The sequence below is a fragment of the Parus major genome, chromosome 10, assembly GCF_001522545.3.
Source record: "Parus major isolate Abel chromosome 10, Parus_major1.1, whole genome shotgun sequence".
NCBI classification, from domain to species: domain Eukaryota; kingdom Metazoa; phylum Chordata; class Aves; order Passeriformes; family Paridae; genus Parus; species Parus major.
In genome coordinates, this window is record NC_031779.1 from 7,664,856 (window position 1) to 7,688,259 (window position 23,404).

Below are 23,404 nucleotides of genomic sequence, written 5' to 3' on the forward strand. Positions count from 1 at the left end.
TTAGAAAATTAAGATGTTGAATTCTGTATTACCAAATACTTCCTGCTTTTATTTCCACAATGTAACAAGTACAGGCTTATCTCACCAATTTATCTGACAGCAATTTGTGAAATTACATTTATTTTCATAAAGGTTTGCTGATTTAATCAAGAGCATTCTCCAGGAGTCTAGCCAATGGTGAACACATCCATAGCTTATCTGTGCAAACAACAGCTCCATTGACATGAAAAGTGACATTTTTTCATCAATATTTCATCACATTATACATAGAGTAATACAATAAATTCTCACTACTTGACAACTATCTCGTAATGCAATCTAAGCTAATGCTATTTCATATTTCAGTATGTGACATCTGTCAACAACATTGTTAACCACTAATTGCTCTTATTCATCTCAGAAACATGCCTTGATTGCTAATTGAGGCCAGATAAATATTTCAGTTCATTGAAATTGCTTTGCTGCCCATTCAGATAAAGATGAAAAATCTTTAAAAGAAGATGAAAAGAAGAAAACTGGAGAAATTAATTATTGGGTGATGATGACAATAAAAACAGAGACTGAAAACAACATATCATCTGAATGATTAATAAAATAGTGAGTGAATATTATTTTTTGTGAGAAGTATGAATGTATAGGTATCTATACAACCCCATATCATAAGAAACAGGCCCAGTTTTTCATATTTGTATAGGATTTTTTTCAAAGTTTTGATGTGCTTTTCATTCATAGTTGTCAAAGCTTTCCACAATGGAAGTAAATATAATTTTTATTAAATTAGATATGGGAAAAGTCAACCACCGATGGGCAAATTGGCTGCACAGTGTTTCCCAAGTATATGAATACTCAAGTCTGCAGTGCAACACTGCATTTCTGAATCAAGCAGCAGTTCATCAAACCAAAATAAAACTTCTTCAACAAAAGAATAGGAAAAATACTTTCCAAAACAAAATTTAATTTTACACATTCTGTTACAAAGAGTTATGTTTGAATAAAATGAGATGAAGTGATGTACAGACCAATAATTAAGAAAAGAGCTAGAATTAGAATGCAAGCTTTCTGTGACAGCCTATGAACACTGTGCCCAAGGAATGCAACCAGCGTGCAACTGATGCCTGTAGCTGTGATTCAGAAAACTCACTTTGGGAAAGAAGCCCCACTTCCTTCAGAAGAGATTTTTCCCATGCCCACACTGTTCCCTGTATCCATTTTTTTACATACTCATCTCTGAAATGCCCCTGCCCAGTGTTGATTCACGATAGATTTCAATTCAAGAATGTTCTGTAAACATCACAAGTTATTCATACAAGTTGAGCCAAGATAATTCTTATAGTTTGCTTCCAAATGCAAACCCAGCAGACATCACAGCTGGGTTTGCATTTGAAAGTTCATTTTGTCTTCCCATAATGCAGGCTCTTCTGAAGAACCACTGCACAAAACAGGGAAATATGGAAGAACAACTTAGCAATTTTATCTTCCTCTGTGAATCTTGTCTTTGCCACATTTTTAACTTAATCTGTATGTGTATTTTTACTTATGTAAAAAATATTAAAGTGTTTACATGAAGAAATATTGAACACCAGAAAATAATTAAGGGATCAAATCTTAAACCTCATCTAATTACTTTTCCTACTACTGCTATGGCCTATAGGGGATTTCTCAGTGGCATAATGGCACTATTCAGTGATTCTCTTTGCTCAAGGAAATAATGAGATGGTTAAACCATGGATATTGAGAAAGGGACACAGCAAGGCAGTATTTCACAGGAAAAGAAGAATGAGAATCCAAAGTTCTGTGAACCTGATCATCATATCAACACTTTCAGAAAAAAGCATGCAAAAGTTCCAACAATGATTTCAATAACTGGTTCACCCTCATACTCATCTCAAGTCTGTTTTTTGGCATTATAACTAAAATCCTTGATCCTGTTCTTGAAACATGCTTCAAAATCTCCCTTTCTAGTTTCTTAAAAGAAATTACAACAGAGTTCCCAAACCCTCAACAACATCAAATTAAAATCTTGTGGTATCTACAAGTCATACTTTTTTTTTTCCAGAACCAAGTCATTATTTTTACAAGAACAGTGGAGTATGAACAGGACAATTTTCAGTAGAAGTCTTCTACTGATTGCCTGAAGGTGGCCTACAAGGAAGCTGCAGGGACTTTGGGCAAGGGTATGTAGTGACAGGACAAGGAGGAATAAGGGAAGGTTTAGATTAGGCATTAGAAATTCTTTTCCATGAGGGTGGTAAAACAGTGGAAGAGGCTGCCCAGAGAAGCTGTGGATGCCCCATCCCTAAAAGGATTCAAGTCAAATTGAAAGTTGAAAGGGGCTCTGTGTAACCTCGTCTAATGGAAGACATCCCTGCCCATGACACAGGCTTGGAACTAGATGGTCTTTAGGGTCCCTTCCAACCCCAACCATTCTAGGATTGTATGAAATATAGTTCTGTGGTATTAATGTGTATTACTTTTATGAAGTGAGCTGTTTTCCCAAGGCAACAAATACGATGCTGAAAGACAAAATAGAAGTCACAGAGTTGTGTGACCCTGTCTGAGTGTAAGATGCAATTAAAGGTCTTTGGTGTGACCTTCCCTTTGTGTCAAATTGTGCCAAAACATATGTGACAGTTTTTGTTATGGAAACCTCCATGTATCAGAGATTAAGGAGAAGCTGTCAAAATAATTTATTTAGGTTCACACAGCAGAATTTGAGACTCACCTGAACTGTCAAAAAGCACAAGCTGTATCTAGTTTATCTGTTAGGTTACTTGGTCTCATACTATTATTTCACTTTCTTGATAGCATTTTTTGATCATAAAAACTTTAACTGAGGTTCCAGTTACTGATTCTGATTTTAAAGGGCTAGTGTCTGTTCACTTTTTCTGAGAAAAATAGTGTTAAGGTTTCTAAAGAAAGTTGACTTGTATCATCTGGTTTTGCTTTCAATATAATTGTTACTAAAATCTCCATAAGCAAGCCCAGAAAAAGAAATACCTTTATAAGTTTTCATCTGACATACCATGTTTCAGTGTTCAATACTTGGCCTCATACAGTTTTATCAAATATCACCCTTTACATTAAAGCTCTATTTTCAGGACTTATAACTTGCTTACATAAAATGATTCATATGGTAAGTGATTTAAGAAGTCTCCTCTTCAAAGTTTTTTATTTTATTGTATTAAAAACATTTTGTAATCTAAACTCCAGAAGTGCTAGGAATAAAGTTTGCAAGAAACATGTTTCAACAAATTACTTTACCTACTTTTGTCCTTTTTCATTGCATTCACATACCTATAAAACAAAGCTTATTGACACAGACTGTAAAAACATTAGCACATTTGAGAACATTACTATTTAAGTCAAGGCCTTATTGGGGAAATAGTCTTACTGTAAATCTGAATTCAGTAATACTAAAATAAAAACATTGCATACATCAGCTACTACATTTATTATATCAAAACAGGAAAAAAAATATAGTTAAATCTCTTTACATCCTTCCAACTTCCTGTGTATTTCAGGCAAATGAAGGCATGCCTTTAGAGAAGAGAATTTTCTTTATATATAATGACTCTCATGATGTTGTTTCCAGCCCTAGATGTGACTGTGACTACGTATTTCTGTAGTTAAGATGAACTCACCTGTGCACTGCACAGCCCGTTCAGCTCCGCTCCTCACAAGAACCTCTGAGCTTCTCTGAGGCTGACCTGCAAACCAAAAAGAAAGACTGAACACACATCACGTTTCGCGTTCTTACGGCATTCATTCAGCGCAGTTTATTATTTTTTCTCAAAAAGAAACACCTGAATTTACAAGACGCATCCTCGCCGATGCACAGCCCTCATGCCACCAGGTGCGCACGCAGCTCACTGGGCGACGGCCTCGAACTTCCCACAGCTGCTGCTGGTCCCGCACCTGAGGGAATCACACCATACCTGCGGGAAATAACACCTCACTTGAGGAAAAATCACACAATACCTGTGGGAAATCAAACCCCACCCGCCTCCTGCCAGTGGAAATGTTCTTTTCACCCTACTTGAGGCAGGCCGGGCGGATGAGAGGCTTCCTTCGCCTCACTGCCCCGCGCAGCAGTTTTGAGGGCTGGGCTAGGCCCCTGCCCGTCCCGCGGCAGACGGGTGAGGCTCCGTGAGGGGAGAGCAGCGGCTGCAGCCCGGCTTTTCCCGATGTCATTTTTCTCCAGGCCGTGTTTCGCCTCGAGGAGCCGGGGCAGGGAGCAGCTCCTTGGCTCACCGGGAGCTCACCGGGCTGAGGGCGGCGGTGCCGCTGAGGAGCGCCGGCTGGATCCGGCCCGCACTGCCCGTGCCGGGCGCTGCCGCTGCCGAGCGGGATAAAACCTGTCCCGGCTGCCTCCCCCTCCCTTCAGCGCCCTCGCTGCCCCGAGTGGTGTCTGGGAGCCGCTGGCGCTACGGGCAGCTCCCGGCTGCTGCCCCTCGTCCCTCCTCTTTCCTGCCGGGGCTGCAGCCCCTCGTCCTCTCGCCCCGCTGGGGATGCCCTGTGCCGCCCTAAGGCTCCGCTTCCTCAGGTTTGTCAGCTTTGGCAATAGCGGGTTCCCCAGAGCTCCTGTGGTGGGTGAGAAGCCTTTTTAGCCGATGCAGTGTTTATTTTTTCTTATTTAGGCAAATTTCATCCGTTCCTGGGAGGCTTTGTTGATCTGCTGCACGTGTAGCCTAAACTTTGTAACTTTCAGCTGTGGTTTGTGATGCTAGATGTTTGTTTCTTCTGTTTTCAGAGCAGTTTAGTGAATTGCATAGATTCCATCAATTACCTCGGCATGTATCTGTTCACTGGATTAATTGGAGAGAACTAGTAAGGTGAGAACACATAGAGTGCAAAATATTAGGTCTTTGAAGTGTGAAAATGCTTTTGTGCTATTTTGGTGATTCATTATGGAGTATTCCTTACTGGGTAGATGCAAAGAATAAAATTTTTTTTATTTATTTTTTTTTCTTTTTAGCAGTCCCATTTTTTTCTTGCAAATAGTTCTGGTTAAACAGCAGGATTATTTTGAGACTTGCTCAATTAATAATTAATTAGAATGGCTCACTTAGAGTCTTACGGCATTTCTGTTGCGATTACTTTTTAGCAGGTGCTAGAAATAGTAATGGTTGTCTTAATATACAATGAAATATTAACATGTCAGTAATGTCCCTGGTACAGAACTATGGCTTTTTTTTGGATTACTCATTGCAAAAATGGCTGTTGTGGTGAGGTAGGTCTTCTCAATGGTTTGTGTCAAGAGGACTGATTATGTGACAGCAACAGGTTTTTATCATTTAAAGACATTTCAGTACTAGAATTTGAAGCTCACTGTAAAGAAAACTGCAATCCATAAACTGCAATGCATTGAATAAGTTTTGGACTTCAGTCCTGCTTCATAATAAACATTGTCTTTTTACCTAAGCAGGTTAGACTGTGTATATAGCAAGTCATTCTGAGTTGTTTACATTAAACATCTACATGCCCTGTAGCGAAGAACACTGCAGAGAGGTCTGTTTGTTAATTGAGAGTATCCAAAGTGTAAAACAGAAAAAAAGTAGCCTGTCAGAATTTAGAAATTTTAGAAAAATACAATTGCTTATACCACTAATCAATGATTATTACATGATAGTCAAAAAAACAAGGGCTGGTGAACTGTTCTGGTGGTTTTATTTTCACCATCTGATTCCAATTCTGTTTGTTATGTAAACAGCCCAGAGTACAGTGTAGCTGAACCAAAAACATTACCTTTCTGTTATCAAAAAGTTTTTTTATGAATTCAAGGTCACTTAAGGAAGACAAAATTGACTTAAAACTTTGATTCGCATTCCCTGCCTGTCATTTTGAGATCCTGTAAATTTTGGGTTTAACTTTCACATATCTTGTCTTTACCAGATTGCATGGGGGGTTTTTGTGTTAAAACAGTGTAAATAAAGTTGAATTTTGTAATTACAGCTAGTTCATTGCAGCATTTGTGATATTTCATAAAATGCAAGTCAGTCAAAGCTCTTGTTGTTTACAAGTGGATTTGCTTACATTTGTGGGGTATTTTGACACAGACTCAGTTTATTAAACTCTACACTTTCCAAGTTCTGGAGGCCATAATCTTGGAGATGACATTACCTTAGTAGGTCCTTTGATTCATATAGGATTATGTTGGGATCACTGACTCTTTTAAAGGGCATAAATGTGTTTCTGTTCAAAAAACAATTTATAATTAAGAAAATGTAAGCAGCTCTTCCTTTACTAGCATGAGGATGGAACACCTTCTTGCAGGAAAAACTGTTATTTTCAATAAACCCAGGCATGACTGAATGTGTATAAAACTGAGGGTAAAATCTTTGAGTAAGATGAAATTTCATAGAAACCAAAGCTTTCTGCAGAGACTGATGGCCCGTTCTGTCACGTGCGCTTTCCTGTAAGAATTGATGTGTGATTGTCCTAAAACCTGATGGAAAGTCTGTTCCTGCAAAGCATTTCACCATTTGGCTGTGAGTAGCTCCACTGGAGATGACTTAAGGTGATATTTTTTTTATGCTCGATGCTTTAGAAGTGACAACTCATATGCTTATAGTTCTGCATAGTGCCTAAGCAAAGCTTAATTTCCTGGATATATCCATTCTTGTAGTTGATAGGATATTCAGACATCATATTTCAGACAGTACAAGTTAAATGTGTTTTGTTTTTTTTTTTCTTTAAGAGAAAATTTCTTTTATGGCTCCACATACGCATCATATGTTTAATTTTTTGATTAAACTTAGTTTATATGCTTGATATATGGGATTTAAAATAGAGCTTGCTAGCTCACGTGCATTAATTGTTGTTTAACATGATTAAACAGCTGTGTTATTGAAGCTTTTAATGACCATTAAAAAAGTGGAAACTCATTTTTGGACACTTTTTTTGGACACATTTTTGATTTATCTGCTTAGCCAAAAAGCATGTGATATTTTTCTGGGGAGCTTAATATAATTTAACAGTTTGAGGTAAAAAAGGAACTTCAAGAAAGTGAAGATTGTTTTACTGTAGCTTATGACAGTGTGAAAAGCACAAATGTTGGGTTGCTATGTTTTCACTGCCCCATTTTCCAGCTTAGGTGCAACATAAACTATCTTAATTAATATTGTGTCACCAAAAGGTTTTGAGATGGCCAATTGAATTCTGCCAAGATAGAGTCTTTTGATGAAAACATATCTTTATTGATTGTAGAAGAAGAAAATCATTCTTAAAATGAAATCCAGAGAAAAAAATCATATCCCTCAGAGAAAATTTCTGAGTGGCAGGTTGAGATTAACATCATAAAATTGAATTTGTGCTGCAAACCTTTGATGTAATCAGCAGCTGGGAGATGGTGTTGCCCTTACTGTGCTCCTTCTGATTGTGGTGAATTATTGTGTGGAATGAAATAAGTGTTTCTTGTGTCACTCGTTCAAGAAATACAAACAAGGTATTACCAGGTGCTTCTTGCTAGTTAAAATGGGTTGTATCGATTGCTGGTCCCAGTGCCCTGCTCCCTTGGACTACAGGAGCAGGACATCTTCATCCCCAGGGAGCTGGGGGTGTCACTGAGCACTGACTCCAGCCCTTTAGGGTGTAGCCCAACAGGTTTTGAGGAAAGTCTCTTCACATCTTAAAGTGGACTACCAGAGGTGATATGCAACATCCTTAAGGAGAGTACAACGTTTATATCATAAAAGAGAGGAAGTTGTGAAAGCAGGCTAGAATGGACCAGCAGACTACAAAGCTACTTTCAAGAAAAACTATTAACCTTTTACTAAGAGCAAAACCAATATTGATGAACTTTATTTTCTTGTGTAGAAACTTAAGAGAATTTGTCAGACAAAACCAAAGAACAGACAGGAACAGAAGAAGATAGGTTAGAAATATAAAAACCATAGGAATTGATAATGAAAAAAATTTAGGTTCAGCCTAAATTTTACTTCCTAAATTACAAGGATTTACCTTTACTACAAGGATGAATATAAGGGGGTTTACATGGGGAGAACTTACTGAATCCAATGCAAACAGCTAAATTCTGCTGATATCTTAATATTTTCAGGACCACAAGCAAATTTCTGCAATGTTTTGTTTTGGTTTGTGCCCGCATTGATTGTCAGACATTTAACTGGACTTTTAAGAAAGTGGTCTTCTATTGACAGCTTGGAATGTGTAGGAAACATGAAATAAGTATGGCTATAAATTAAAAAATGTTGGTTTGGCAGGTTAACTGTTACCTGTAAAGTGATGTTGTAAGAAGTCTTTCTCCTTCTATAAATAAACTATAAATTTGCATTTGGTAGTTTTTTTATAGATTATAGTGATGAGAAAGAATGTTGTCACAACCAGCATTTTAGAAGATGAACTATTTGAGATTAGGTCCCTAGGGGGAGCTTAGCTCCTCATTTTAAGAACTTGGGTGTATATATATTTATCAGAAGTGTTATTTCTTAATTCATTTAAAGATCAAGGTATGTATTTTCTTTATCAAGAAACATCATTCTCACAGCTAAAGCTAATAGTTTAACATCTTGAAGATGTGTCATACAATAAAGCTTCCTTTACGCTTTTGAGCAAGCACTGGAAATGCAAGGACCAGGAGGGAATATGTGCCACAGTCTTCAGTGGGGCAAAACCAGATTTCTCACTTCAGATCATTGTGAGTGCATGGGTGTGCAAGCTCCTGAGACCTCAGCCACTCTGCCCTTCTAACCCTTCATGTTCTCAGGCCACTGGCTTTAAGGTTATAAATTTTATTTTGAGAAAATGCAGCTCAGGGAAGGGATCTGTTCTGAGGTTAAGCAGTAATTATGTAGTGGTGATTGGAAGGTCTGAGATGAGCCCAATAGAGAAGCTAACAATTGTTTCATCATGTTTTAAGGTCAGTAGAGGAGTCAAAGTCAAGATGCACTTAGTATATATGGGGAAAGAATATGTTAAGTTATGATGGAACTGTTTCTTTGTGGTATAATCTGACCTTTTTCATTCTCGTCAGTTCATGACCAGACCTAGTCAAAAAAGCTGAGTGATGAGGAAAAGACCTTGCATAAATATGTGCTTAGTAAGGCATTCAAGGTCAGACCCTTGGCTTTCTGGCCTCTTAAAGCTTTTGATTAGAGTTTTAAATATGTCATGGCTCTTGTAGAATAAGAGGTAGTGTCCTTAGCTTTCCAAATTAAGCTTTAGTACTACACAAATGGTCCAAAATTACTAAAGTTGTACAACCAAAGTCCTTGAAGCAGTGAAAATGTGGATGATATTCCAGCTTTGGTTTTTGGCTTGATTTCAGTGTGAAAAGGAACTAGAAACAGAATGGCAGAGATGGAACCAAGTTGGTGATGGGATAGGCTGGTATGGTTTTAACTAAAACCAGAGCTTTTCAGTAATGAGAGAGCACTCTGGCAGTTTGGTTATAAGGGCAGCACAAATAAGCTTATTAGGCTGTAAACAGGGAAAAATGGGCACTGAGGACTAAGAAACGTGATTTCAAGTGGAATTATGGGTTAATACTGCAAATCAGACATGCTTGAGTGGGCAGAGCTGGAGGAATTTGACACGTGCTGATAAGCTACATGCAGCTTGATATGCCTTGGGCAATATTTGACTTTGTGAAAACAGCTTTTACCTTTTTAAAAAGAACAGTCTGATAAATATCCTTTGATTTAATTTCAAAAAAGTTTATGTGCCATCAGTATCACTAAAAAATTTGGTAAAGATAAGTATTTTCAGGTAGAATATATCCATGTGGATATGCTGTATTTCTAGTGAAGCCATGCTACACTAAGAAGCAAAGGTTTAATTCAAACTGCTTGTGCATCATAATATCTTAATCCAGAAAATCAAGAAGCAAGTGGAGAAAACTGTTAAGGACTGTATTAATACAAAAATTAATATACTTTCTGCTTTCCTTCTCTTGGGCTTCAGTTGTAATGTAAAGGAAAACTTAGAAAATCTTCTCGTAACATTTCAGTCTAAATTCATTCTCTTGCAACCAGTATTTTGTCAGTAGCAATAGTTTTTTATTCCTGTTACTCATGAGTAACTAAACTGTCTGCAAATAGATCATCTCCACACCAGCAAATTCTATCAGTTTTTCTTTTTAACATCTGTTGATTTGAGTTCTCTGTTACTCATCACTTTCTCAGCAGTAGGTCTTTGGCTAAGAATATTGAGCTTGATTCTATGCTTCCATTATAAGAAAATATAAATTATGACTTAATATTCAATGCCGTACAAACCTTAATTGCGCTTCCTTGTGGTGTTTTATACTAATTGAACACTCCCATGGTACAAGTATAAATAACTACATGATAGGCAGGCAAATGCATTTTAAAGATGCAGGATTTGGCTTATCAAACTCTTTTGGTAGCCTTCCTTTTATAAGCCCTATGAAAATGACAACCTTTTCTAGTTTACCTGATAAGTAAAAACATGTCGTTAAAGGTTGTCCAGAGCAGCTTTTATTTCAGGGCGTAAAATGCAAGGGAAAAGGATTTCAGTATTCACCAGTAATTTCATATGACCGGAGATTAAAAAAAAAAAAAAAGTTTTAGAAAAGTCAGATTCTAATGCTGGGAACAATAACAAGTCTCAGTACTTTTACATATCCACAAAGAGTCTTTAAATAAAACTGAGATTTAGCCTAATGAACTCATGACCTCAATTTTTTTTTAGATTCTTCTTCCTCTGCCCTCAGCCTATTAAGGTTGTATGGCAAGACCTCATCACTCTGGCATACCAGTCTTTTTTCTCATAGCTGGCTCCTTTATCTCATTTTCTTGTCAGGAAGCGAGACCATTCCTTCAGTTCTGTGTTACTTAAGGCTTTTAGTAATAGTCATGATGATATCTTGTCTGCATCCCTGCTTTCAGCTGCTGTTGTGCTGGGTTACAGTTTCTCTAAGCATAATTTAGAAGGCTGCTTCTGTGCTCCATTTCTGTCCTATGGTCTCTTCTGAATTATCACAGGAATTGCTTTTCATGTTGCTTCTCATCATTCCTGTGTTACTTCCTTTGACTCACTGTTACTGGCTGTCATGCATTTTGTTCTGCCCACTTCCTATCTCTCCTCACAAAAGTTCAGCTTTACTGTCATGTTTTTTGACAGTTCTCCCAGCTGCACTGCTCTAGCATCTTTCATTCTGAACATCTTTCCCAAGGATGTGCAAAGGGTTCTGGTGTCTCTTCTTTCTCCAGGACAAATTGGAGCATGCCTCGTCTGAAAGGTGGATTTTGCTTAGTTCCTGCAAAGTGGTTGTTCTGAAGAATGTCTTCAATTGTATTATTGTTGTCTGGATTAAAAGTAAAATAAACAAATATTTTAATTGTTCTTTACAAAAGTAGTGTATGTCACCTAAGTGACCTTAGACAATGGTGAATCTGAAACAGCTTAAAACCTGTTTCTTCTTATTCATTGACACTTGAGAATAATGTATATGTTGACATATACGAACAATTTTGACATCATTCAATCTGTTGGCTGTTGTCAATCTGTCTATTGCCTGTCTGGTTGGAGTCAAAACTGCCCTCAGCCCAATGCACAACTCCATTAAATCCATTTTTTGCAGTGGGGAAAAATCTATTAGATGATAAATTTTTTTGGACAAGGGACTCGTGTCTTGAGGAACAGAGAGAGTCTGTTCATTTCCTGTTTCTCAGCTTGCAACTCTGCTGCCACCTTTATTTTGGTTCTTGTCTCTAGGAGATGCAACAGAATGGTTGGGAATGCAGTGCTTTGCCATCTTGGACCTCATTTTTCTCTTCCTCTCTGACCTGTCACCAGTTCTCTCCTTTGGCCATATTATCTTTCTTTTGCCTTATCCTCTTGGAAACCACAGAGTCTTTATTGACATCCTGCTCCTGTGCCATCTCTGCTCCAGCAGCTGGCTACTGCTGGCTGGAGGGAACAGGGGAGGTGTGTGTTCCACCAGCCACATTTAGGGAGAACAATGTGAGACCATCCAAGCTAAGCCAGGCTGTGTGGGGCAGCTTGCAACTCTTGTTGCTGATGTTTCAGTATTCTGATAGTACTGGTCTCTGAAATTATTAGTGTCATGTTGGCAACAGCAAAGAAATGTTTCAATGCCACACCAGCTTCTTACAGCAATATTTTATAGCTTCCCTTTCCAGATGTTGATTAAATTCCTCCCTTCTTAGGTTTTTTTTTATCTTGTGTTTAATCTTTCTTAATCATCATGACTTGTTTGTTTTCAGGTGTTGACCATGAAGACACTGGTACCGGCTGTGGCTGTGTGGGGGAGAACAGCTCCCTCTCACAGCATCACTGCTGTTATGATCACAGATGACCAGCAGACCATAGTTACAGGAAGCCAAGAAGGACAAATTTGTCTCTGGAATCTTTCATCAGACTTACAGGTTTGTGTCCATTGTGCTACAGTTTGCCACATAGACAGACCGGAGTTTTAAGTTTTATTATTGGTAATAGCATTATCTAGATTTGCACTTATTCAGATGAATTTTTCAAGATAGTGTGATAATTGTTATAGGAAACTCATGAAACAGAAAGTAAAATGCCTATATAAGTAACCTGTTACTTGCAAACTTCAGAGAATTTTTCATAGATTAGCATGACCTGTGAATTATAAAGTAAGACTGTGTGCTCTGAGTAATGACAGCAAGTAAATATATAAAATTATCATGATTCCTATCTAGTGAAGGTTTTTCTTTTGTAAATTAGTTCCTGATCATGACTTGTCATTTAAAGAAAAAGTATCTACTTATAAAACCAAATCTCTCTACAGAGAGAGAAGCAGAAAGATGAAACTTCTATTTTTTTATGTAATTAAGATGCAAATTATTTCTTTGACTATTTCATATTTATTTTACTGAGACTGGAGCAGAATGAAAATGGCTCCTGATTTTATTTTGTGTTTCTAGAACTATTGTCCTTTTTTTTTGTTAATTGTTCCACTTGTATTCAAACACAACCTGAAAGTTTGCACTTTTATAAGGCTTCCTTTCCCAATTAAAACACTTCCATGCAGTGATGATAACCAGAGAGGTTATTTATACATTTGGTATGAAACACGTTTAAGAGCTTTGGTTGATCAGTGTCTGCTTCACTGTGCCACTTTTGGTGCATGCTGTAGGGTGAAGGCAGGAGGAGTTCTGCACGTTTCCCATTTTATAACATTTGATGTTCCATATGTTCTTCAGAAGATGAATGCAATGAATACAAAAACTTAGCTTTATACTAATATGCATTAAAATTCATCCACATCTTTCTGTCTGCATTCTAGAAATATGACTGGAGAACATAAAAATATAAAGCAGGTTGATAAAAATATATATCTACAAGTAACATTCTCTTGGTTTTAGATACCCTTAGTTTATACAGAAGTTGTTTAAGATAAATCATTATATTATTCTCCTAGATTTCATCTAAAGAAATTCTCTTTGGCCATACTGCTTCTGTAACTTGTCTGGCAAAAGCAAGAGAGTTTGAGAAACAGCCATATGTAGTAAGTGCTACTGAAAATGGGTAGGTAACTAAATATTCAATTATTCATTTCTTAAATCATGAAATGTCAAGTATAGGTCAGATTATGCATTTGCAAAAATGTTTCAATCTACTTCCATTGACATTAAAATGTTAGCAGCTACTTAGAATAGACTACATTGTTAATATCCCATAGTTCCAACTAAGAGCTCATCCCATGGACAGCAGAAAGCTTTGGCAGATTCTCATATTCACTTAGTTGACATAAAAAAAGGAGTTATCCAAAGGAGTTGGCTAGCCCCTCTTCAAGTGGAAATTAATGGGTTATTGGAGGGCATCAGCAAGTTCAACAGCATTTGAATATCATGGTATTTTTATTTGTTTCTTCCTGAACTCAATCTTGAGAACTGAACCAGTAACAGAGGCTAATGTGCTCTGATCTGGTTTATGGTTCCTCAGTCAGTTTGTATGGAAACACAGAATGGACTGAATTGAAAGCATATGTGCTCCTTTTCTGTCTTTAGATGTGCTATGCTCTTTTGGAGAACATCCTTTCAGAGGGCCATGATCTTGCAGCTTTTCTGCTATTTGTTTATTATGACATATTCTGTCACTTGAGTCAAGCTACTTCCTGCATTTCTGCTAGGTTACACTTAAGAATATTTGATAACCTTTTCAGCTGGGCTCTGAAGACCTTCTGTTTAGGATTTCATCTGTTAAAAATAGTTAGGGCTAGCTGTTTACTTCCTTATGGGCTTTCTTAAGCAATTTTGTCTGATTAATTAGATCCCCCTCTTTTTTGGGGGGTTTATCTTTTTGAATTAGCAGGGCAGCTCTGTTAAAACGGCTTTCCATGAAGAGTACCTGTCAATTGTCCTTCAGCCTGTACCTTACAGCCCCTTAAGGCTGCTGGTTTCTCACTATCTAGATGTGTATAAGAGTACCTGTCAATTGTCCTTCAGCCTGTACCTTACAGCCCCTTAAGGCTGCTGGTTTCTCACTGAGTAGCTTATTTATCCTTTCCAGCTGCTAGGATTCTCATTCAGTCATGAGTATACAAAAAAGGGATAACCTGCAAAAAAGTTTCTTAATCTTGAAAGATTACCTGTCCAGTGAGACAGTCTAGTGATAAGTGCTACTGTTTGTTTTGTTTATGCAGAGAGGGTGAGAAATCTACAGAACCAATTCTGTATTGCCTTCTACAGTTCTACTCAAGGGTTCTGAGATGAAACTGCTTTTCAACCCAGTTTTGAAGGTCTGTTAGAGCAGTACTGCTTCCAGATCATACTGGGAGCAAAGATATTGTATTTCCTAGAAAGCTGGGGTGGAAAGTGTTAAGAACCAAATGAGGAAATTGCTATAGATATACCATACAGATATGTTTGCATCCTGAAGATTTTATCTCTGAAGGGATCATTGACTTGTTTGGAATGTGTGTAGGTAGGATTGAATTGTCTTCTGGCCCATTTAAGTGTTCACTTTCACCAAATTACTGCTGACTTCTCATCTGTATTACATAAGGGCAAAGCATCCATCACTGATCCCTTTAAGGTTGCAGCATGAAGTTGAGATAATTACAAATAGGAAGCCTTGTCTTCAGGAGATGGAGGATTTGCCAAACTGCATTTTCTGGCTTGTGAATAATCCACTTCTGCCATTTTCAAGCTTCAGTCTCCTCATGTGGATGGAAGGAATTGCATAGAAGATGATTCTATGATAATCTTCACTGTTCCACTCCAGATTTTCAGAGTTTCTATAACCTACTAATCCCAAAAGAATGAGCATTGAACATTATTTTTTGTACACCTAATATGGAAGTTTGTAAGTGAATCTAATGATTCATAAGTTCTCATTGATGTCCTGTAAATGACAAACCTTAAAAGAAAGCCCTTAAGAAAGTCTTAAAACATATGCTGTATAGAGTGTATGATATTGCTCGCTCCTTAGTAGTACACACAGTAAATTGAATACAACATCTAGAAGCTGAAGTTACATTCTCACATTCTGATCTCTTTTGTGCTTGTTTGTAAGTATGCATCTATCACAGTAATGTACATAAAGCAGTAAAGTTCTGATATAAACAAGGAGAAAATAATTGCTCTGAAATGCTTAACAAACAGTGTAAAGCTTTTACTTAAGTTCTGACTTTGGCTCTACTACCTTTGACACTGCTATTGCTCAGCTGAAAAATATTAAGAAATAATATTTTGAGTTTAGCATAAAATGGGAAAGTAGGTTAAAATATAAATCACTAAGTAGTATTTCTTATATAATAAGATACTCTTCCCAATGTATTCTTTAAGTCTCAATAGCGAAATTTTCTTACATTGTAATGTCAGAATAAATGAAATGAATGTTTCAGTTCTGGATGTAATGTTTGTCTTTTTAACAAAATCTGAAAGCATCAAAGTTTAACATCCAGTTGCTGAACTGTGGTAGCATATCTCATACAGCCTCATTTACAACACTAAATTTGATTGTCTCTTGTAATCCAGTCCCACTGCATGTTGAATAATGTGTAGATAAGGAAGGTGTGCCAAAGTGTCTTTCTCAAACAACCTTTAATGTGCCCAAGTGTAGCTGTAGTGTTGCACAGCTACTCAGGTGCTTGAGTGTATTGAGAGCAGATTTCAGGAACAGCCTCATGATGGCACTGTTTCTTCTTAACAAAAGTTGTTCCTCAAGAACTGAAGTCTGATGTGGGAGAAGATGCATAATGCTTCTCGAAACGTGTGGTTTAAGTTCAGTGAAATGAATCATTTTCAGGAGGATGTAGTTCCAGTGACAGATAGTTACAGTGACATGTTGACGAGCTGTAATGTCAGTATACCTGCAATTTGTTGTAGACCAGAGTTGGTCTTAAAGTCAGGTTGGTTGCAAGGCAGTAGGGTGTAATTACCAAAACAAAAAGAAACAGATAGTGTATGTCATCCCCTCCTAATGACTACATTTTCTTACCCAGCAATCTGTAACAAAAAGCTTTATAAATGACCAGACTGCACTTAAATACAGCACTAAAGAAAAACTTGGTGGCATAAAATTATTCCAGCCAATTGAGTGGAAATGACAGAGAATAATATGAAGTTATCTTTGGCAGGGAGATGTGTGTTTGGAATGTCACTAGTGGACAGTGCATTGAGAACGCAAAGCTTCCTTATAGGCATACAGCAATCCATGTAAGTATAGCAACTTTTCATGGGGTCTCTGTTCATTACAAGACTTTTGCTTTATTAACATGATATTTTTCAGAAAGAGTTCTACATATATAGCTTGTAACATAGGAGAAAAGGCCCTGTCACAATATAAGTAGTTATCTCTTCTTCAGTTTTTTTTTCGTATAAGGAAAGAATTGAGACTTTTATGTTTCTCTGAATTCCTTAACCAATTCAGACTGATTACTTTTAAGCTGCAAATATTTGAAATGCAGTATTGATTAACTTACTGTAAATGCATCAGGTAGCCAAGTGAAATGGTGGTAATCTTTGCTCTTGTCTTGTTAAAATTGTATGGAAGCTTCGAGTTTGTTATGGCTTTTTCATGGCATTTTTAAGTGCAAGTAATCTGGCCAAACATTGTGAGACAATCTTCTGAAAGACATATTTTTAAACTTGAATGGTTTTGATGCTGTACTCCTGATCTCCAAAAGACTTCATTTTCAAAAATACAGTTTCATTCATTGCAGAACTTTAGGACAAATCCCTTCTTTTCAGAGACTTTCAATATTGCTTCAGATAATTTCATGTGTCTGGTTGAAATTGTACCTAGGTAAAAGTACCTAGAATTTTGAGTGTGGCAGAGTTTGACATACACATGTGAGCAAGACTGAGGGGCTCAACATTTATGGATTTGATTCTGGGACACGGCTTATTTCTGGATGTGTTAATAGAGGAGAAGCTCAGGGCTCCTGTGTTAATTAAAATGCTGTTTTTCTTCAGTGAGGAAGTCTAGGGTGGAACTAAGGCTCCGAATGATGGCTACCTGAGCCTTCATGTAACTCCAAAGCACAGCCAACTTGGAATCCAAAATTTTTAAAGCTTCCAGAAGAAAAATGTTTTCCTGACACTGCGTTGGTTGATATGAGGAGTTCAAACACAGTTGTAAATTGTAAAGGGAAGAGAAAAAAGCTTGGACATATTGCCAACAAAAATTATGGAAGACAAACGTCTTAATTTTTTTTATATATATGTATGTGTATAAAAAAATAAATTAAGAATTATTCTATACTTTTATTTGTGCATATGCTTAAAGCATATATATTTCTTAAGTGGATATATGTACACAAATAAAACAAGACTTAAATTATAATCTGAGCTGCAGTATGACCTGCTATGTTCTAGTTCTTAATTAGGTATTAATAGATGAAATTACAGATTAATTCTGTGGGGAAGTAGGCAAATCTGGCCTAGCTGATTAGCTGACAATCTGTACATTTTTTTGTGAAGATCAGAGGCAGAATATTCATTCTTATTCTTCAAATAGGTAAAGCAAATTCTTGTAGAAAATAAGTACTTCCTTTCTTTTAGAAGTGAGCTAAACGTAATTGTGGCTAATCATTGTTTTTGTTCAATAATTTGTGCAAGATAGCTTCTAAAGGAAAATAGGAACATCTAACAGGAAAACTTTCTTAGGAAAAAGTAGGTATTGTTAGGAGGGGAAACTATTCTTAAAATGCAGCCTTCAGATAGTTATAATAAAATGCGTTTTTCTGTGTGTGTGTGTTTTGTTGTAGATTTTTTTCTTGTTATCCCATGGGGGATGGTTGCTTGTGCTATAGTTAATGTTTGGTTTTAATTCAACTACTAACCTCTCTGCTCTACTAGGTTCCTTTTGTTCAGTGTAGATGATTTAGCTATGAATGGCAGATGTCAAATAGTGCAAACTGAATATTTGCCATTTGAAATGAAATTTAACACCAAGGTCAACATTTAAACATTTGCGGATCTTAACTAGTGTGGAATTTTCTCAGAGGAATTACTGACTAAAAATCCTCTGTATCAAGCCCAATTTAATGGTAACAGTAATTGTAAATTTTAAGCATTTCTGCCTCTGTTTATTCACAATATATGTAGTACTATTCATCCTATTTCCAGTTATTTATACTACTTTTATTTTGATACTTGTTAGTTGACTGAAAAAATGAGAATTATTATACAAGCAAAACTGTACAGAAAATTTGTAAATGAGGTGCAGTTTTTTTGGGTTGTCTGATATTTTTGTCTGACTACCTGAGTGTTCCCTTTATTTTAAGGTGGCTGCTTATGGATTTATAGAAATTGTTTACAATTACAGCTAGAGATGCAAGGCAGGTGTCCTTGCACATATAAAAAACCTAGGAAAAAAGAGATCCTCATAGTCACTCTGTCTCTGTTCCTTTGTTTTGTGTCTGTTTTTTTTCTTTGTGATTGCTGAGAGAATCTTCTGAACACTAGGGCATTTAATGTCAGAATGAGGAATATCCTATGGAGTAGTAAAGTCTCAAACTCCTTAGCAATTTATAGGAAAATTTTGACTTTCTTCCAAAAATTAGAAAAATCCTAGTATTTAGGAAGGACAGTTGCTGCTTTCAATCTGAAGCACCTTTTACTAAGCTCTGTGCCTTGCTAGTGTCACTAGCAATATTGTGTACGGTTTCACAAATGCTGTTGATTTTTTAGTGATAAGTGTTGATTATGACATGTTCAGTGTGAAAAATCTGCATGCCATTTGTGTATCTCGGTGTGCTGACTCTCTGCTTTCCATTTGGACAGTACTACCATTGCTCATTCCGAATGACAGGTGAAGGTTGGCTTCTTTGTTGTGGAGAATATCAAGATGTTCTTATTATTGATGCTAAAACTTTGGGTGTTCTTCACACTTTGTCATCATCTCAGTCTTCTGATTGGATAAATTGTATGTGTATTGTACACTCTGCAAGAATTCAAGGTATATGTTTTACATGTATTTATGTAGGCAAATCAAATTGTGATAAAATATTTCTGTACAGATGATATGTTCCTTCTTCATTTAATATGAAATTGTTTCACAGAGATGTTACCAAGATGTTAATGTTTCATTGACAGCAAAAGAGGTGTTTTTAAGGCTTCTAATATTGGTTCTGTTTTATTTTAAATATTTTTTGGAGAAAGAAACACCGTCTATACTGGCTGTAAACAGCTCATTTCTTATATTGAAGTATGAATAAGTTTTGTAATATCAGAGAAATTAAAGGCACAATACCACAGTTCTGTGCCTTCTGTTAATACATTATTCACTGTTTGCTTTCATTTTTTGTATTTCTGTATATCATTTACTTTTATTTTTTGTGTAAAACTGCTATGTCCTCGAAGCAGTGTCCTGCACAATCCTTGTTTTAGAGCTGAATATGTAGGATCTGTTTGAATTTGGCTTCAAGTTGACTATCTCATTGTTAACTTTTCACAGAAGACTCTTTGGTTGCAGTGTCTGTTGCTGGAGTTCTCAAAGTGTGGGACCTGTCTTCATCTCTGAATAACATTCAGGTCAGTGTTAACATGAATGTTCTCAAGTAAGGGCTACATTGAAGTAAAATGTGAATTAATTTAAATCTTCTGGATATTTATTAAATAGATTTCATTACTTTTGTTACAAAATTCTGAAAACACATCTTCATAGCATTATTTAAAATTGGGCCATTGGACAGCTCTTGCTTTGACAACTGCACTACCTTTTGGCCAGGCTTCTTCATATTCCAGGATGCTTAAGTTGCAGTGCTTTCCTGCTATCCTGATAATGCCTTTGAACCCCTTCACTCTGTCCTTTAAACTCAAAGCTCTTCAATATTGGCCTTTGTGCTCTCTTTTCTCCCTTGTTACTCTCTTCAAAATGGTCCTTTAGATTTTGTTTTCCTCAGTCTGCTTTTCATAGTGCTGTCTTCACTTGGAAAAGACTCTTCCTGTGTCTAGTGTCCTGTTTTTCTATCTTTAAGCTCACTTACTCTTTTTCGTATTAATATTCTCAGTAGTTGTCACCTTCCATGAACAAGTGCTAGAACTGGGATGCAATTTTTGTGTTTTAATTAATACTCTAAAAGCTGGATTCACAAAGGGTCTTCAACAGTGGGACAGAAATGGCAAAATATCAGCAGACTTGACTGATGGTAACTCATCACTGAGTTTGACAGAGTGCAGGGTGTGGGCAATGCTACTTGTTCATGGGTAGAATCAGGCCCCTGAGGAGAGTCTGTCAAATCTGATGCCATCCTGGTGTTTCTGATTTATCTGTGGTGTTTTGGGGTGGGTGCATCTTTTCAACATTCCTAGAGCAAGCCCCACTGCCATGTTGCAAAAATTCTGAGGACTCTAACAACTGATTACAGATGTCAGAGGAACATATGGTGTGGTGCAGTCTTTTTACTGCCTGGGGCCACCTTTTGTGGAGGGACTGCTGCAGAGTTTGTAACAATCTGGCTAAATTCTAAAGAGCAATATTTTAATAAATATTGTTGGATTTACTTGGAATTGACTGAAGCTGCAAGATGTTGTAAGAAAATGGCTTTTAGTTTTATAGCCATGATTCCAAGCATCCGTATCCCTTCTCTGGGAGGTTTTGAGACTGTTGGTGTCTTAAAAAACAGAAAACATCCATTTTAAGTGATTTAATCAATAATTAGTATAATTCCAATGGAATAATTTCAAGCGTGATGACTTTAGTATGTCTGATATTCCCACAAAAATTGTGAAAATACATACATTGTTTTTAACAGTACATTTAGCAATACAAAGCTAAGAAAATGAATTACTTTTACACTACCTTTAAAGCTGTTAAGAGCAAACAAGACATATGGTAACACCAGCATCTCAGATTGTCCTGGTTGCAACAAGAATGAATAGGAAAGTATAATATTCATCAGCTTTTCTGAATCCGATGCTCTTTTCATAGGTTGTTGTAGCTATTTTTAATTTTTTTATTTAAGACTGAATGTTTACATTGTTCTGTTTACATATTAGTTGTGAACCCTGTTGTCTTTCTATTGTTAATTAAGAATTATATGTTGCTTTGAATTTTGAAAGTCTTAACAGAAAGTAATTAAAATATAATATATTTTAAATATTGTTTCTATCATTAAAAGCTTAGATATCTGAAACAAATTTTATAGCTTTTTTTCCCCTCTGTGCTGTCAAGGAGAAACAAAGTGTGTGTGAGAAGGAATCCAAGTCTCTGGACTGTATAAATTGCCAAGCAGTAAGATTTTGTACTTACACAGAAAGGCTCCTTCTAGTTGTGTCCTCCATGTGCTGGCAGGTACATTTTTGAGCATTATACTTTCTTTATAATGTTGAAAAATCTAATATGATTTTTACAGGCAGATACTTGTTTTTCTCCCTGGGTTAAAGAAAGTGTTCACAAATAGTCAGATATAATTATGGCTGCAACACATCTTTGCTTATCTTAACTGTGTGAAAGAGATGAAGCTTTTATTTTTTATAAATGTATTTCCGCTTTGAAAGTTTAACACCAAATTGGCTGGATAGAAGGGGGATTTAAGTATTAGACAGTTTTAGAGCACTGAGTGCATTATTGTCCACACCACAGTGCATTTGAAAGGGAGACAAAGATTAAAAAACCCTGTTTAAGTATGACAGAAGTACTCACAGTTGGCAAGTCCTCAGCAGCCAGGGACCTTTGTTTGTTAATAGGAGCAGCAAAACTAAAGCCCCTAGGCTATATTGCTTTTTCTTGTAACTATAATAAAGTAACTAAAATTTAAAAAGAAATTAGTAACAGTTTTAGAGAAAACATCATATATTTAAACTGAAATTTACTGTAAAAATTCTGTAGTTTTCTTTAAGAGTGCTACAAAATTTCTCCTATACTAATCACTCAGGATTATTTTAACATGTATGCCTGATTCCAGCATCTCTGTGGGGATAGGAATGGGTCAAAAAATTTCGCCTGGGTGAACTTTGAATAATGTAGTTGTAGACTATACTTGAGATGTCTCTTGGGCTACTTAAATTCTTTACAAAAGCATTTTTAGAGTGTAGAATGGATAAGATATTTTATGGAAAAATATCTGTAACATGCATTGTTTCCTAATAATTTCTATAATGAGGCTATAACACCCTAATGCTTCTTTTTGGTTATTTGGGGTTTTTTTAACAGTAATTTTCTTTAACTTTGAGTTATATGATTTAACTCTAACTTGACTTTAGTTAATTATCAAAACATATTAGGCTTTAAAAATAGTTGTTCAGCTGTGAAGAGTTGAACTCATGTTCTACTTACAGATCCACTGCCCAAACCCACTTTAGATCGAAATGAATGTGTCCATACTATTTAAACAAATAGTATTTTGTTGTTTTTTTTGAACTTAGGTCTATGATTATTGTGATTTCTCCTTGCTTTGTACTGAGTTCTGTAAGAGTGGTCAGTGCTTTGCTGGTGGGGAAGTGCTGGCAGCTTACAGACTTATCATCTGGACAGAAGATGGCCACAGTTACATCTACCAGCTGCTAAACAGGTGGGCTCAGATGGGAAATTCACACAAAAAGTTCAGGTATAAGATGAACTTTTGGAGGGTTACTATGGAAAATCTCTGCATGTTGCAAATGATCAAAAACCAGAACAAAACCACTTTGGCACTCAAAGATTTACCCTGAGTTTGACAGCCCTCAGTCTTTGTTTGACACAGCAGGGGACATAGGAATAAGATTAGCCATGTAGAACTTGGGCAGCTGGTGCTGAGATTTCAAAAAGTCTCCTGTAATTACTTACTTGGTTACCTTTAATTGAACTTGTGAATCTTGGATGTTACTGTTCTGCTTTCTGAAAAAATTACTTTCTAAAGCTTGTATGTTTAAAATTTATTTTTTAATTATGCAGTGGCCTTTCTAAAAGCATGTACCCTGCAGATGGGAAGGCGCTAAAGGAAACAGTTTATCCTCATTTACTCAGCTTTACTGGTATGAAGGAAAATAAGGTAAACTCATAAAGA

General features: G+C 36.5%; 2 protein-coding genes across 5 annotated transcripts in view; one reads left to right on the forward strand and one right to left on the reverse strand.

Moving 5' to 3' along the window:
• The window catches only part of UNC13C (unc-13 homolog C), a 174,421-nt gene extending 170,252 nt beyond the window's left edge, over positions 1-4,169 (reverse strand). The window contains exons 1-3 of the mRNA XM_015638962.3: positions 4,037-4,169; positions 3,804-3,935; positions 3,642-3,707 (exon numbers count right to left, since the gene is read on the reverse strand). The gene's annotated coding sequence lies outside the window, so the exon portion shown is untranslated. The remainder of the gene's footprint in view (positions 1-3,641; positions 3,708-3,803; positions 3,936-4,036) is intronic.
• A 150-nt stretch (positions 4,170-4,319) lies between these two features.
• WDR72 (WD repeat domain 72) overlaps positions 4,320-23,404 on the forward strand; it is a 102,352-nt gene continuing 83,267 nt past the window's right edge. Inside the window, exons 1-10 of one of the 4 annotated variants that reach the window (XM_015638965.2) lie at positions 4,451-4,543; positions 4,751-4,832; positions 12,207-12,368; positions 13,388-13,494; positions 16,550-16,628; positions 19,200-19,374; positions 19,873-19,949; positions 21,592-21,711; positions 22,785-22,930; positions 23,293-23,389. In XM_015638965.2, the coding sequence (XP_015494451.1) occupies positions 12,216-12,368; positions 13,388-13,494; positions 16,550-16,628; positions 19,200-19,374; positions 19,873-19,949; positions 21,592-21,711; positions 22,785-22,930; positions 23,293-23,389 (954 nt within the window). In that variant the 5' untranslated portion in view covers positions 4,451-4,543; positions 4,751-4,832; positions 12,207-12,215. Of the gene's footprint in view, positions 4,544-4,750; positions 4,833-12,206; positions 12,369-13,386; positions 13,495-16,549; positions 16,629-19,199; positions 19,375-19,872; positions 19,950-21,591; positions 21,712-22,784; positions 22,931-23,292; positions 23,390-23,404 lie in introns of those variants that run through there. The other 3 variants (XM_015638966.2, XM_015638969.1, XM_015638968.1) reach the window with 3 other exon arrangements.